The 16,860-nt window shown below is 41.1% G+C and overlaps 2 protein-coding genes across 3 annotated transcripts in view; one reads left to right on the plus strand and one right to left on the minus strand.

Annotated features, from left to right (window-relative positions):
- The window catches only part of LOC126379120 (tau-tubulin kinase homolog Asator), a 161,828-nt gene that overhangs the window by 75,445 nt on the left and 69,523 nt on the right, over positions 1–16,860 (plus strand). Inside the window, exon 32 of one of the 2 annotated variants that reach the window (XR_007568259.1) lies at positions 9,623–11,053. The exons of the other annotated variant lie outside the window; for it this stretch is intronic. The gene's annotated coding sequence lies outside the window, so the exon portion shown is untranslated. Of the gene's footprint in view, positions 1–9,622; positions 11,054–16,860 lie in introns of those variants that run through there. 2 annotated transcript variants of the gene reach the window in all.
- On the minus strand, positions 11,374–16,825 carry LOC126379152 (zinc finger protein 845-like). Its single transcript, XM_050027797.1, has 3 exons — positions 16,650–16,825; positions 15,288–15,444; positions 11,374–14,336 (listed from the first exon to the last, which is right to left on the minus strand). Exons 2-3 carry the CDS (start codon positions 15,434–15,436, stop codon positions 12,362–12,364), a joined length of 2,124 nt encoding a protein of 707 aa, XP_049883754.1. The 5' UTR covers positions 15,437–15,444; positions 16,650–16,825; the 3' UTR covers positions 11,374–12,361.

The following is a 16,860-nucleotide window of genomic DNA, read 5'->3' on the forward strand; positions in this document are numbered from 1 at the left end:
TGATGTAAGTAAATAGTCGTTACACGAGTCATGACGGGGGGCCTTTGGCGGCTCAATAATAACTTTGACACCAGGGTTCTATGGAATTCTACTTGCTTCGATCCTGACACACTTCTCTTACTTCCTCCGCGTTAATAATTTTCATAAACTTGTCGATTTTTTATAGTATACATGATATAAACACCCTATATACGTCCCACTGCTGGGCACAGGCCTCTTTAGGTTGAATGTGTTAGACGGAAATTAAACTAAATACGATTTTGAAATCACTGTTTACTTTAATGAGGTTTTCCACTAGATTTGACAAGATTAATATAACAACAACTGAAAACGACCCGGTGATCACAAACACAAATTAACAAGAGAGAAAGAAATATGGCGTCACCGGAAAAGGTAGTAGGTAGTGCCAACCAAAAATATATTTAATCATAAAGGCGGGCGGGCGCTCGGATTGGCCGTCCGCTGCGTGTTTGTAAATGTGCGTTATTTAAAAGTACAGGTGCCACATCCTCCCCCTTCAAGTCTCCAGACCGTCCCGGTCGCGACTTGGGTCTACCCTTCTTACGTGACACCACCGGCGTGGTGTCACCCGAGTAAGGAGTGAGAAGACTGGTATGATATTTGCCTCGAAGAGAACCCTCAGCATCCTCCAACTCGTAGGTAGTAGCCGAAACCACTCTACGCACCCGAAAAGGTCCGATACGACGTGGGCTGAACTTCTTCGTGACTCCTTTTGCAGCATCGCTTAGAGCGTGATTAGTGACAAGGACACGATCACCCACCTGGAAACGAATACCCTCTCGACGACTCTGGTCGGCGGTTTCCTTGCGGAGGTCTTGTTGATGCTCTTGCCTAAAACGTACCTCTTTCAAAGTCTCTACAAATCTTCGCAAATATGGAGTGATTTGCGGGACGAAATTTTCCTTCTCCACAATGGAGCGGATATCGTTAATAACATCGTAGGGGGAACGCAGTTCCCTCGCGAAAGTTAAATAAGCGGCCGTATGACCGGTGCATTGATTATATGTGGTGTTAAGTGCAAACCTAACAGCACTTAAATGTTGAGGCCAATCTCGGTGGTCAGAATTCACGATAATCGCCAGCATAGCCTTCAGGTCTCTGTTTTTACGCTCAGCAGGGTTGGCCTGGGGATGGTAAAATGGCGTCAAGTTTTGTGCGATCCCTAAAGCGAACATGCATTTCTGCATCACGGCGGACACAAATTGAGTCCCGTTATCCGAGATAATACGACGCGGAAGTCCGTATCTTAGGAAAAACTCTTCAATAAGGACGCGTGCACAAGCCTCTGCAGTCGCCTCCTGTAACGCATACAGCTCTACCCAGCGCGTTGATACATCCTCCACCAGAAAGATCCACCTCTCTCCTCGACTTCCCTCCGGAAGTGGACCAAAAAGGTCCATAGCCAATACCTCAAACCGTTGGTGTAACACAGGTGTTTGCAGCAAACCAGCTGGCTTCTGGTTGCTCGGCTTGAAAGCCTGGCAAAGGTCACAAGACTTCAAATACTGCATCACATACTGCCGCATCTGGGGAAAGAAATAACGCTCCTTGATCTTTTTAAGAGTCCTATCTACACCCAGATGACCAGCTGTAGGCGCATCGTGGAGTTGCTTCATAAGCTCCTCTCGCATCGACTGCGGAACCACTAACTGCGGCTCCTCTGAGTCACCATCGGGATCCACCCGATATAACACCCCCTGGGAAACATAATAGCCTCTATCAGTCCAGCGTGTAAAACCCTGATCCTCTTCCTCGAAGTCTTTTAAGATCCTCGCGATCTCCGGATCCTCCAACTGAGCAGCACGGATTTCAACAGGCCCGCGGTGAGGTAAGTCTACTGAAACAGGACAAATGGAACAGGTCTCCCGCTCTTCCGAAAACTCTCCGACTGGTCGACTAAGTGTGTCTGCAACGACATTAACACGCCCAGGTGTGTATTCTAGTTTTAAGTTATATGACTGAATTTTCATAGCCCATCGAGCAAGACGTCCACTCGGTGTCTTTATCGACAGAAGCCATTTTAATGGCTGGTGGTCAGTACCAATAATTACATTCGAACCCTCTACATAACCCCGGAAGCGCTCTAAAGCCCAGATCACGGCTAACGCTTCACGCTCTGTCGTGCTGTAGTTGCGTTCAGCACTTGTGAGTAGCCGACTGGCATATTCTATGGGTCGTTCTGTAGTGGGGCTGTCTCCTTGCATAAGCACTGCTCCGAGTGCATGAGAGCTAGCATCCGTTCGAAGGATAAATGGACGACTAAAATCAGGTTGTTGAAGAATTGGCGCGGAGGCCAACCGACCTCTGAGTTCCTCAAAAGCTCGAACTTGCGGATCTTCCCATACCCAACACTGATTCTTTCGAGTCAACATCGTCAACGGTTGAGCTATCTTAGAAAACTCTGGAATGAATTTCCGAAACCAAGAGCAACTCTGCAAAAATGTCCTCAACTCCTTGAGATTTCTTGGCGGATCCCTACACAACACGGCGGATACCTTGTCGGGGTCAGGCTCAATGCCCTTTGCCGAAACGACATGCCCGAGGTAAGTTACCCTCTCTCTCGCAAAGACGCACTTCTCTCTGTTCGCTCGCAAGCCGAACAGGCGAAGTCGATCAAGGACACGTCGAAGATCCTCCAAGTGTGACTGTAGGTCAGATGAGATGACAAGTAAATCGTCCAAATAGGCGAACACGCACACCTGCATACCGGTTCTAAACCTATCAATAAGGCGTTGAAAAGTCGCTGGCGAGTTTTTTAAGCCAAACGGCATCCGACGAAACTGAAACGTTCCAAAGGGAGTCGTAAAAGCCGTTTTATGTCGATCCTCTGCAGCGACAGCCACCTGCCAATAACCTGCACGAAGATCTAGCGTGGACATCACGCAAGCACCTGAAGCAGGCGCTACCACTGACGAAGACAACAACTCGTCAATGAGCGGAAGAGGATATTTATCGGTCCGAGTCACGGCGTTCAACCGGCGATAATCCACGCAGAAACGGATTTCTCCGTTCTTCTTGGGAACCAAGACAACCGGCGAGGCCCACTCTGACTCAGCCTCCTCAATAACTCCTTCTTCCAGCATTTTGTCAAGTTCAGCACGAACGATTTCCTTTTTAGCTGGTGATAGCCTGTACGGCGGCACGGCGACTGGAGCGCTGTCACCCGTATCGATACGGTGTACTGCATACTCAGTAGGCGCTCCCCCTGGAGCGAAGACATCTGCGTACTCATCGAGTACCTTAGAAATCATCTTCCTTTCCGACGTCGTCAACATCGTACCTTCATCCTCACGCAGACTTAAAGATGACACAGCCTCCACGTGGTTAACTTCAAAGCTGAAAGGGAAAGAAACGCCCTTGAGCCTATCCAAAGTATACCTACCATGCTGGAGGTCAAGTATCATACCAGTTCTATATAGAAAATTGGTCCCTAATAGGGTATCCGTGGCACCAGGCAACACCACAAATTCGGTGGGCACCACTACACCATTTAATTGAACATCAGCTGTAGCAATCTCTACTAACTGGTCAATTATAGTTCCATTAGCTAACTTAATTTCTAAGTTCTTACTACTAAATGTGTGTCCGTTTTCACAAAGAACCTTTTTTAACGATTCACTCGCGACAGATATTTTCGCACCAGTATCGACAAGAACTTTACCAACTGCACCATGCACTTTAATTTCTACCATTGGCCGTGGTTGTGAGTCCAAAGACTTTAAATCCACAGTTTGGAACGATGTTGTCCACGTCGTCGGCTCTGGATGCTGAGCCGTCGCCTTACACGTAGTACAGTTAGCTCTGATGACGCCAGGCGCACCGCACCCAAAGCATACCAAGGCGGGGGATGGTGACTTCACCTCGACGATGCTCTCGCTGTGCTCTCTAGAAGACCTCTTAGCCAGTTTCGGGCAAGCAGACCGTTCGTGTCCAACTTTCTTACAATATTTACACCGGGGCTGTCCCTTGGCATGACTCGTAGAAGTAGATAGAGATGGAGATCCGAAGGTAGATGAGGTAGCTGCACCAGGAGCTGAAGAAGACGCGGTCGGCGCACGTGTATGGGAGCGCACCCGTCCCTCATCAAATAAATCCTCGACAGCGCGAACCTTCTCTAAGAGCTCAGCGAACGAAGAGAACGATGACCTTGGCACTCTTTCCCGTATACGACGACTAAGGATACCGTAGACCATATCAATCTGCACTGGGTTCTCTGGCAGTGTATTCGGAGGCAGCTGTGCTATCAAGGCTCTAGCTTTCGTTATAAAAATATCCGTTGGTTCTTCTCCTTGGACGCGAGCAAAGATTTCTTTATATATCTTATGTGGGGGAAGGCGAACTCCATAAGTTTGTGTCAGTAAGTACAGAGCCTCAGTCCAGGTAGCAACTGAAGATTTCACACCTTTCCACCATGTCGCTGCTAAATCTTTTAAAAGCATTGGTAATCCTCTTAATGCTATGTCGTCGTCCATCAGTACACAGTCTTTGTAAATGCATATAGCATCGATGAATGCACCCACATCAGAATCCCGTTTTCCATCAAATCTGGCGGTACATCCTGCAAAATTACTTGTAGAAGATGGTTTCATCATCGACATCATTCGATTAAACTGTTCATCTGTCATTGCAAACATCGGTTGTGGTACAGGAAACCCTGGAAAACCAGGTATAGGCGGCGAATCCTGTGGAGCAGGCGAAATGTTCTCTAAAGGCGTGGACACGCCCCTATGCGCATCCTCTGGCTGCTGTGTCACAGTATCAATACGCCCCAAACTATTGGCCCTAGACCGTGTCAACACCATTTTTCTTGTTTATTTTATGAAGTACACAACAACAAAAGTTTATAAACAATCCCGTCTTATCACAAAATACTATACTAGTCTTTATCACTGATAAGATTCCGGATGTAAAAAATATAAAGTTTATAATAATGAGAATCACTCAAATAAAGTTCACAAAATATGGGAATCACCCATCAATTAAAATGTCTCTTCTTATCACAAACCTCTGTTTTCACTGATAAGATTCTATTTGGAAAATAGAACATGTAGAAAGTTATTTAAAATATTCACTAATTAAGAGTTCAATATTATTTTGTTATCACAAAAGTTTGCAACTTTATCACTGATAATTGAGGTTGTTTATTTTAAAATGTTCACCAATATTTAATTGTAAATGTTTTGTTCTGATATTATCACAAAAGTATTATCTTTATCACTGATAACAACAGAGCTTTATAATGTTCATTAATAAAAAGTATTTAAATTGTCCCAATATTATCACAAAAGTATTATCTTTATCACTGATAACAACAGAGCTTTATAATGTTCATTAATAAAAAAGTATTTAAATTGTCCCAATATTATCACTAAAGTATTATCTTTACAACTGATAACAATCTTTATCACTGATAACAACGGAGCGTTATAATGTTCATTAATAATAAGGTTATTTAGATGTCCCAATATTATCACAAAAGTATTATTTTTATCACTGATAACAACGGAGCGTTATAATTTTCATCAATATTATATTGATTATTGAAAATAGTCCTAATATTACCACAAAATATTTAACTTTATCACTGGTAGGTATAGAACTTTATAATGTTCACCGATGGGTTCAAATGTTCTCAAAATGATTCTATAGTCCAAATTATACAGATATCACTGCAGAACTTTTCCAGAGTTCAGTCTTAGGTAAGATGTCAAATCAATAGTAAAAGTAAGGTCACTTCCCTTGTATGCCGGCTAATGTAAACCACGGGGCGCGCGGCGCTCGGCGCACGCTCAGCCTCGACCCTTAGCGTTCGCAGGCAAGCGTTACAAATGCTCGGCCTCGGGGAATTCCCGTCAGGCGAACAAATGACAATGACAACCGACGTTCCGCCCGCCAGCCAGCTCTTCAGCCGCGGCGGTCAGGCGAAACCAGGAACGTCTAACACACTCACACACAAAGTACAACGCGGCGGATGCGTGATCAGTTCAGATCACCAGAATCCCAAGCACGTGTTTCACTGTTCAACACTTCACAAAGTTCAACTTTTCATTCGAACTCGTTTGTTCGTGCCGAACGTTGGGCAGCCAAATTTAGGTTGAATGTGTTAGATGGAAATTAAACTAAATACGATTTTGAAATCACTGTTTACTTTAATGAGGTTTTCCACTAGATTTGACAAGATTAATATAACAACAACTGAAAACGACCCGGTGATCACAAACACAAATTAACAAGAGAGAAAGAAATATGGCGTCACCGGAAAAGGTAGTAGGTAGTGCCAACCAAAAATATATTTAATCATAAAGGCGGGCGGGCGCTCGGATTGGCCGTCCGCTGCGTGTTTGTAAATGTGCGTTATTTAAAAGTACAGGTGCCACACCTCCCCTCTATCAACCGGAGGGGGTATGGAGCATACTCCTCCAATAAAGAAGCTGATATTTTTTTGTTGTAATTTACTATTATCGCATAGTACTAAGCTGTTTTTGATACGGTTCTGTACATATACAGGGTGTGTTGAATGTTGAAAAAAAAAATTTTTTTTTTGAAACTAAACTATCCAAGACTTATGCTCACTTTCTTTTATTCGCTTTTTTAATATTAGGTGCATTTTTTATTATACTTAATCTATAAATGTTGACGCTTCCGTGCTACAGAAAGCACGTTTGACGACAGCCAAACGAGTTGAAAAGAACAAAAAAAAACAATCATATCATTTCATGGAAAAAAAATGGCGGGCTATTCAAATGTCGATTAAGTGCTTGTTCTTAATAAAAAAATAATAATAATTAAGTCACAAAATTTTAAAAAAGACAGCATGCGGATATTCCAAAAATTCACAAAAAAAAGAAATATATATTTTTTTTCATTGAATTATTATAAATATGACACGGATCGCCTCTAGGTGTGTATATAGAAATTGTTATTAGCGTGAAGCGTTAAAAAAGCTTGCTAGATTAAATAAATATATTTTAATATTCACAAATTTCTATAAACATACATACATTTTATTATACATCTTAATTTTCTTTAAAATATTAGTCGACATTCTAATCAGATGACTTCATCATACATAAATTCACCCCCGTACCCCTATTGAGGTAGACAGAGCCATTACATAACATAACATAAATAGCCTATATACGTCCCACTGCTGGGCACAGGCCTCCCCTCAATCAACCGGAGGGGGTATGGAGCATACTCCACCACGCTGCTCCACTGCGGGTTGGTGGAGGTGTTTTTACGGCGAAAACTGCTCATTATGATTCTTTCCGTGAGATATTGTTGCCTTCTCTGTCGCACACGAACTTAACCTAATTTTTGACAGCTCTTGAAACTAGTGTCGTCCTTTACATACAACACATGCAAGAGAGAGATAGGGCTAGTTTTAGTCGTGTCAAATTAATTTAAAAGTATTTATGCTTTTTTATCTTCACGCCACTTGCCTTGCGGGGTAGTCGGGCTAGATATGGTTACTAATAATTGTAATGAAAACTGTCGAATAAATTGCGAAGTGCTGTTTAAAAATAATTATGTCCATTGATGAAATAGGTACTTAGTTTTAATTTTTAAGACGAATAGTAAAAGAAACTCAATATTTGCAATATTGCCTTTATAATGTTAAAGTACTACTTGAGGAGCTCGGTGGCGCAGCGGTAAACGCGCTCGGTCTGCGATTGTTGAAGTTAAGCAACTTTCGCAAAGGCCGGTCATAGGATGGGTGACCACAAAAAAAAACTCGAGCTACTCCGTGCTTCGGAAGGCACGTTAAGCCGTTAGTCCCGGCTGCGTTAGCAGTCGTTAATAACCATCAATGCGCACTGGGCCCGCGTGGTGGTTTAAGGCCCGATCTCCCTATTCATCCATAGGGAAGGCCGAGGCTGACGTCATTTTCGTATTATTATGTTGGCAGTATGACTTGCTCGACTCCAGTGAGTAAAGTCCTCAAGTCGAGGACGTGAATGTCAAGTTAAAATACCAAAATGCTCAGCTGAGGCTGAGTCGAGTGAAGGTAGAGTCTTGTGAACATGTCAGAATATGGTTGTTAATTCTAAAAATGAGTGCAAGAAAGGGACAAAGCTAGTTTTAGGACTGTTAAGATATTTTGTTTAATATCCGCAACGTAACATAATAATTTTGCATTTATTTTGCTGTCTTGTATATTATGAGAGAATGTATTGTTAGAACACAGCGTCGATAAACTTTGACATGGCCCCGATTCCTGCAGACACCTCCTAATTTTATTTTAAGTTATACCCGTCATTTTCTTATCCGCCGAAAAGGATGATATAAATAATCGTCACATGAGCCATTTCCTGACACCAGAGTTGACGAGGTTGGTACTCCACCTCACAACCCACACGATAGAAGATTGACAACTGTCAATTTTAAAATGAATGAGTGAATGAATGAATCACCCGGGCGAATCAAATAGGCGTCTCGCTGGTATGCAACGCGTTTGACGCGTGCTGTCAACTTAATTCCATCGGGTTATTGGACAATGTTTGACATGGCTGGCGAGGAGTCGTACTATACATATGTTATGACTAATGTCAAATTTTGAGGGGGCTGTTTAAGATTTTTGTTTAAAATTGGCGATTGAAATTTTGTGCCTGTCGATTATCCGTCCCTTTCCTTTTCGGTGGATATGAAAATGACAGTTAAGTATAACTTAAAATAAAATTAGATGGTGTTTACGGTCACGAGCATTAATATGTATACACTTTGGTACCATGTCACATTAACTTTTTTGACAAATTGAACTGTAAGTCTCACTAAATGTCAAATATGTTAGTGTGACAGAGTCCTAAAGTGGGTACATTATATTGCTCATGGCTGTACTGAAATTAGTACTAATACCAGCAAGGCTAATATGCGCAAAGTAATAAAATTATCGATCGATTCAATAAATTTTGACGAAATCGATAAGTCTGTTTTTTCCCCTAACATGCGTGCCACGTGGTTTTGTTCGTATTTTGACAGAACATTCGACTTATTTTTGTTCAAATATTAGCACCAATCGACAAAACGACATAATTATATCGCTATAAAATGACCGTGACAAAATTTCATGACATTGCGCATGTCAGCCGTACAAGTTAAAAATATAATCCCGCGTCAAATAATCCGGATTTATGGACTATTGTTATTATTATTTTAATTTTTGTCTTCGATATTTAATAAGGTGGTTAAAGTTTTGTTTCAGTTTAAAGTAAGATTTTGTATTAAGTACTCTAATCTCTTCTTCTTATCGTGTCGATGGCAAACTAAACAGTATCGGCCCAAAACTTGGCAACAAGTATGGCGCTATCTGCAGCGCTCATCAGATCCTCCTGCGTGCAGGTGTTCGGGCACGCAGGACACGATGTAAGATGTTCCATCGTTTGGGGAACAGTGCCGCACTTGCACTTTAAGTCCGAGCCATCCGAGAAACCCCACCTCAACAAATTATCCTTACTTCGGCCCAACTGAGTCCGTCTATCTAGAGACTTCCAGGTAAGCCAAGGCAAATCAAGACCTGGCGGAGGTCTCTCGGACGGCGAAACAAAACAAAAGTACTCTAATATTACGAAGGCACGTTCAAACCATGGTATAAGAAGACCAGGTATGCTGAATCCTATGACAAGCCGCCATTGCTAGCCCATTGATGACGTATGTGTTACCATTCAATTGGTATCTCCAACATTCCAAGGACGTAAATTTTATTATTGAAAGTTAAGTGAATTACTGACTAATGTATTTAATTACTATTATTTGTCACATTTATAAAAATCATTAAAACTGTACTTAAATCTTTTACTAAAAGTACAATATAAAAACATTGGACGTGGGTAATTTATTTTTTTTACGAAATGGCAACGCAGGGTGGGATGACGTCAGCTGGGCTAACCTTGAAATGCTAGCTGTCAGTTTTGAGCTTACCTGCAGGCTTAGCACCGTAAGCACGCGACTCTTTCTCGCCGCGACAGAGATCGTCTGTCTCTTTCTGTGCAGTACTGTGAGAGAGTGACGGGTGACGTATGTCGAGGCGAGAATCGCGCGCTTACAGTGCTAGGTCCGCTGGTCTTAAACCATGGTTTAAACAAGAAATGTATGATAAATATTTATATATGTTGCGTTATATCCAGTAGATGCCATGATTCTAGTCCCACAGCATAATATTATAGAAACTGTATGTAATAATATTAAATAATTGATTAAAAAATAGTTATTAAGTATTATGATATTAATTATGAGAGAATTTGAGGTTATGCGTCCGCCATTTTGAATTTCTATGGCGGCGTCATGTGAATTTGAAATTGGCGCGAATTTTAGGCGGAGGTGTTCGCAGTAAAACGGTTTATGCACCTTTACGGGATAACATAAGATTTGTTTCTGGTCATATATTTTTGGGAATTAAGAAAATAATGGTAGTTACTACAGTGAGTCTTTGACTTTATTTTTACAGGAATATTACATCAGTTATTTAATATGTAATATATATTTTTAAAAGGTGCATAACAGGTTTCTGTGTAATGTTGCCTTGAGCTGAATTTTGCTTGGGATGTCGCCGTGTATGGTTTTCGAATTGACAGCTTTTTGTAATTTTAAGTTTTTTTTTTCTATCGATAGCTGTGCACGGTGCTCCAGCAGCCGTAACATGGAGCCCGCATATCGTTCACGAAGCGATAAATGCGCTAGTTTAAATAAACCAATTCTAGTGGTTAGTTTATCGCGTCGCGCGCCATATGCGGGCATCATACTACGGCTCAAAACACATTCTAGTCTAACAGCTTTCGTTTAGGAATATCGACAAAAAAAATTGAGACAATTATTTTTGTCATAAAAAAGTAATATAATATAATTATGTATAAAGTTGTTATTATAAAAACAGGCCCATTTTCAAAATGTATAATTTTTCGATATGAATGTCGAGGGCTGACGGTTGCAGCGCTGTTTTTTTTTTAAACGCACGCTGTGTTGTTTTATTTTGCCATATTTTTTTATATTTACCGAAATATGCACAATGATTATAAATAAAAGGTACTTGTCCTTAGATTGTGGTTTTATTTATTTCATTTACCTTATAACCCCCTTCCATACAAAAATCTTATTTTTACCTTAGCTACACACAGTCGGGCCGGCATAGGCGGTTCGGCAGTATTAGCCGAACAACAAAGCCGACCCGAAAGTTGCTTATCTTCAACAATCGCAGACCGAGCGCGTTTACCGCTGCGCCACCGAGCTCCTCATACATATACTCACGCCTATTTCCCATCGGGGTAAGCAGAGACTATAGAATTCCATTTGCTTCGATCGTGACACACTTCTCTTGCTTCCACCACATTCATCAATGGTTTCAAATTAAAAAAGTGATAGGCAAATATATCATTTATTTATATTCTACTCAAGTAGATCAAAACCTACTACTATATAACATGCAAGTAATTATTATGGCAACACAATTTAATCAAATAATAAAAGAAGGCTAAACCGACCGAAACACTTCTCATCTACGGGGATAGACATTGGCCCCGATTCCTGCAAACACCTCCTAATTTTACTTTAAGTTATACCTGTCATTTTCTTACCCACCGAAAAGGAAAGAGACGAATGATTGACAGCTCTTAATTTTACGAAGATTGAGTAAATGAATGAATAACCTTGGCGAATCAAAAAGGTATATCGCTGGTATGCAAACCATTCGACGTGTGTTGTCAACTTAATTCTGTCGGGTTATTAGCCAATGCAAAATTTTTATAGGGTTGTTTTAGATTTGTGCTTAAAATTGACGTGTGTTCCATAAATTTTATGCTTGTCGATTACCCGTCCCTTTCGTTTTCGGCGGATAAGAAAGTGACAGATATAACTTAAAATAAAATTAGATGGTGTTTACAGAAATTAGCACCATTGACTCCGTGTCCCTTCCCCGTGTTGCCAGTTCGGCGCCTAATCGCTTACTGAGGTAAAGTACTGTCAACGTCGCTATATTAACAGTAACTGCGCCCCACTTTTTGAGCGCTGATGTTCAATCTACGCTCTAATCTTTAATCTAGCTCGGAGAATTGCAAAGCTGAAGTGGCAGTGGGCAGGACACATAGCGAGGAGAACCGATGGCCGCTGGGGCGGAAGGGTTCTGGAATGGCGACCACGTGTCGGACGACGCTCAGTGGGTAGGCCCGCTACAAGGTGGACCGACGATCTGGTGAAGGTCGCGGGAAGCCGTTGGATGCGGGCAGCACGGGACCGATCGTCGTGGAGATCCTTGGGGGAGGCCTATGCCCAGCAGTGGGCGTCGTACGGCTGATGATGATGATGATGATGTTCAATCTACGGTAGTAAATCTATGATTCAAGTACAAAACTCAAGCATCATCATATTGCACAAGTTCTACATCACTTCCTGCAGAATTTTCGTCCTCTACAGATGTGTTGACCGATTCACTGTGAGTTTCATTTACTTCTCCATTTATACTCTTAATTTTATCACGATGTTGCCGTCTGTAATGATTCATCAACAACGTTTTCCTCACTGACGAATAACTGCATAACTTACACTTAAAAGGCTTCACGCCTGTGTGCATCGCTTCGTGGTTTAAAATGCTCTCCTTTCTAACCGCTGTGAAGTCACAAAACTGGCACTTTAAGCCGTTCCCCATGTGGTAATTGGCAAAATGTTTCGTCAAATCGTACTTCTGTTTGCATGAGTAACTGCAGATAGTGCATTTGAAGGTGTGGTGCTGTTTTTGATGGTAATTAAAAGCGCACTTGAAGTAGGTATTGAAATCACACGCTTTGCAATTTATCTGCACTAGTGATTGGCTTCTTTTGTTATGTAACGCTATTTGCTCTTTAGTTTTAGTCTTGAAGTCGCAATTGCAGCATTTATAAGGTCTGTTTTGGTTCCCCGCGTGGAGCCTCTGAAAGTGCCTCTGCACTGACGCTTTGAATTTTGAAGAGTACAGGCAAAAGTTACACTGAAACGGTTTCTCCTTCCCTGGAGTTTCGAGCACTTGAATTGTGTTCCATTCTACACATTCAGGATCGACCTGGTATTCTGGAAACCTTTTAGACGCATCCATGACATCCGTATTGAAATTATCAACAGAGCCGACTGATTCAACGGATTTCTCGCCAACTTCTGTTAAGTGTGTTGAGTTTTCGGGATTCTGACTCTCTTTTATCATTGTATCGACTTGTTCGTTGAGACCACTGCAGTCAATGCTCCGTCCGTTGCCGTAAACCTCGTTGAAGTGTGACTGTTTATGTTTTCTGTTTTCACATTTGAAAAACGTCTCAAAATTACATAAATTGCAATGCAGGAGTTGATCGCTTTTACTGTTCTGTAGATGCGCCGTTAAACGGAACTTTTCTTTGGTCGAAAATATGCATTTAGGACACGAGTACTCATGTGTAACTATTTCTTTATGCATCCGCGCCAAATGTCGTTCCATGATCCCTTCATACAAGGTTTCAAATATACAATGTTGACATCTAAAATAAGCGTCACTCACATTACCCGTATCAGCAGATTTCTCGACGTTTCCAACGGAATTTTCATTTGCAGATTCTTCGACCGCTCCAACAGAATTCTCAACAGATTTCCCCGCCACATTCGCCGATGAACTTTGTTGATACACATTGACCGATTCATCGCACGCGATATTTTGAAAATGTAACATATCGTGCCTTTTAGATTCACACTTGTAAAAGGATTTGAATTCACATAAGGCGCACTTTATCACTTTTCGGGTTTGACTTCGTTCTTGATGCATTTTCAGCCTCCAGTTGTCGTCTGTTTTAAAACCACATAGTTGGCATGTGTATCTAGCTCCCTCTAAGACTTCGTTGTGGATTTTGGCCAAATGTCTTTGAATATGCCCTTTATATTTCGTCTGGAAAGGGCATTTATCACAACTAAACACTTCGGATTCAAACGCTGCCTTATCATCGTGTGTCTTGCAGTGTTTTAAATAATTATGCCTATACGCAGATTCGTAATGGCAGTGACGGCACTTGTACTGTTTTTCCAACTTATGTTTCCTTTTATGAGAGCTCAAATTCCACTTATAATTTGTAGTATAACTGCATAAATCGCATGAGAAATTTCCGGGCTTAGGTTTTCTAAGGGTCCTGCCTTCGTGTACTATTGAAATGTGTCGCTTAATAGACATAGGCCACTTGCTCTTGTAATTGCAATGTTGACAGGAAAAATCGGTGTCACTGTGGCTATAGATATGTATCTTTAGCAGCGGCTTGTGTGCAGTTGTGTAGTCGCATTGGTCACATTTATGTACCTTGCGTTTCTTATATTTCGACAACGGTTTCTCCATTGGGTTTCTGTAAAACAAATATCATAATTAGAGAGGTCGTAAGTTCGAATTCAGTACAGGCACAAGCTGTTGGTGTACCTTTTTATAAATAAAAAAAATCTATTGTGACCAAGTCCCTACATTTAAAAATCCTTATCTAGATAATCGGAATTGGATCGGTCTCAGCGTTACCAAAGTAACAACTTTACTCCATTTAATTTAATTCATATGGACTCTAATAATTTAAACATGAGATCAAGATATTTATCTAATTATGTACTTTTTTACACAATAAATCATAATAAACATTCAATAAAAAAAATATATACAAAGCCAGAGTTGTGTGTGTCTATAATTGGCAGGTATACTATAGGTTGGTTGTATTTGTATTCAATAAATCAATAATACTTTATTGCACAACAACATATTTATAGGACATAAACATACGAATAAAACATAAGCACAATAGGCGGCCTTATTGCTTATTCTTCTCTAGAAGAAGAAGAAGAATAGAGAAGAATACAAATACAATACAATAATTGGACAGGACACATGATGAGGTCTAGAATAAAAAAGTGGACTAAAGACATCACAGAATGGTACCCCACAGATGGTAAAAGGCGAAAAAGGAGACCAAACAAAAGGTGCGAAGACGATCTACCACAAGGTTGGAGAAGGTCAACAGGCGACACACAGGTGTGGCGCAATAGGGAGGAGGCCTATGTCCTAGGACAGCCCGACAAATAAATAAACATGTAGATAATTAAGTAAAACCATGTAACAATGTCGGTGATTAAAGACAATTTTTATTTTTATTTATTTATATTTGTATTGTATACCGGAACTTTTCCAATGTGTATTTTATTTTGTGTGTTTGTGTATGTACTGCTGTCGATGCACCAAAATAAATAAATAATTATCCGGCCTGAGATACCGATTAGAGATGTATAAGAGATTTCGTAGAAAAATATCCACTCACTCATCAGCAGTAGGCAGGAAAGGAACACTGTCCTTCTCATTTACATCCAGCTCCTCAACTTTCACCCAGACGCAGTCAAACACGTTCATCATTTCTTGAGAGTCCTCCTCCTGCTCAGAAGCCTGCGACGTAGCTGGTAGTTCCGACATTGTTTCTACTGAAAATAGGAAATTTATTTCCCACATTACAAATACAATATGACATTCAGCTATGAGCAACGGTCTCCGTGGTCCAGTGTTTGAGCGTTCTACTCGCGATCCGGAGGTCCGAGTTCGAATCCAGGTAGGGCCAAAGCACTTTGTGATCCCTAGTTTGGTTAGGACATTGCAGGCTGATCACCTGATTGTCCAGAAGTAAGATGATCCGTGACGATCGTTTGGAAGGCACATTAAGCCGAAGAAGCTGTGAATAGTGTTGTGCCATTGAGTGTAGGACAGGCCCTGATAGAGGGCAGCAGTAACTGTCAGTACTATTCAGAGGCGGACAGCAGTCCTAGTACGGCTTTGAAATAGACTACTCTGGGCTAGCTTTACACTACATTTTTTCAGTTTTATTTTGACGTGACTTATTGTAGATTTGCTGCAGATGGCATTAACTACGTGGCCGGACAAATGGGAAGCGCTGAAGGCTCTCACCCGGTACAACGTTTAAGAAAACAGGCCTGAGGGTGCCCAGTTGGGCGCGAACCTCGGCTCAGGGCGTCGTCTGAGAGGAAAAATATTTGAATGAATTACAACGCCGGCGGGTTCGGTATCGGGGTCTTGAAGTGCTTGATGTCGCGAGCTGATTGGCCGCCTCTACGGCTAGAGTAATCGGGTCGTCGGGATCGTATATTACGTCCTTCGCATTTTTTCACCCACAGCACACATCTACTCACTGCCGCACACTCGTAAGGAACAATCAACGTCTATAAGCGCATACCAAAACAAAACCGTCACACAATAACAAGACACGAACAAATTGTTCATGTACATGCAGAAGGGAACGCGTTCGCTTGACAACTCCAGTCTTTAAATCCAATGAGCATCATATTTAGCTTCCCTTATTTTAGGCCCAATTGTTCAAAATCATTAACATATAGGTACGAATCAGTCGGGTCAAACTGATAACCTCCTTTTAAGAAGGCGGGTAATTACATACATAAAATTGATAAGCTTCCTATTTTGAAGCCGCAATAATAAAGAGAATAAAATGAACCTTTATAAGTATGCGAATCATCGTGTTCACCTTTTAGACAAAAACATAGAAGATTGAAAGACATTTTTTTTTCGTTTTTTGAAGCCACATAAAAATTAGGATTAAATAATGTTTGCACTAACAAGAATAGGTAGCATAAGAATGGTTTTGTAATGTTATACTTACAATTATTGAGTTTTCAATGAAATATCTTATTTTGAAATATTCTTTCCAAATTCATATTCACACATTCGGCGAAAAATCAATTTATTTTTTGTTTTGTACGACGATTGAAGATGTTCTTTTTTTTATTTTAGTGCGGCACTCCCGGCCCTGGCTGGCAACTATACCGTTTTTGTCGAACGAACGAACGAAACGAACAGAAAGATGATGAGCC

Source organism: Pectinophora gossypiella, chromosome 28 (assembly GCF_024362695.1).
Source record: "Pectinophora gossypiella chromosome 28, ilPecGoss1.1, whole genome shotgun sequence".
Classification (NCBI taxonomy): domain Eukaryota; kingdom Metazoa; phylum Arthropoda; class Insecta; order Lepidoptera; family Gelechiidae; genus Pectinophora; species Pectinophora gossypiella.

Bases quoted from the DNA above. Each gene is read 5' to 3' on its own strand.
- LOC126379152 (XM_050027797.1), bottom strand. From the start codon at position 15,436: ATGTCGGAACTACCAGCTACGTCGCAGGCTTCTGAGCAGGAGGAGGAC. The intron at 14,337-15,287 runs GTGAGTGGATAT...TTTGTTTTACAG, and splicing joins TTCCTGCCTACTGCTGATGA to AAACCCAATGGAGAAACCGT.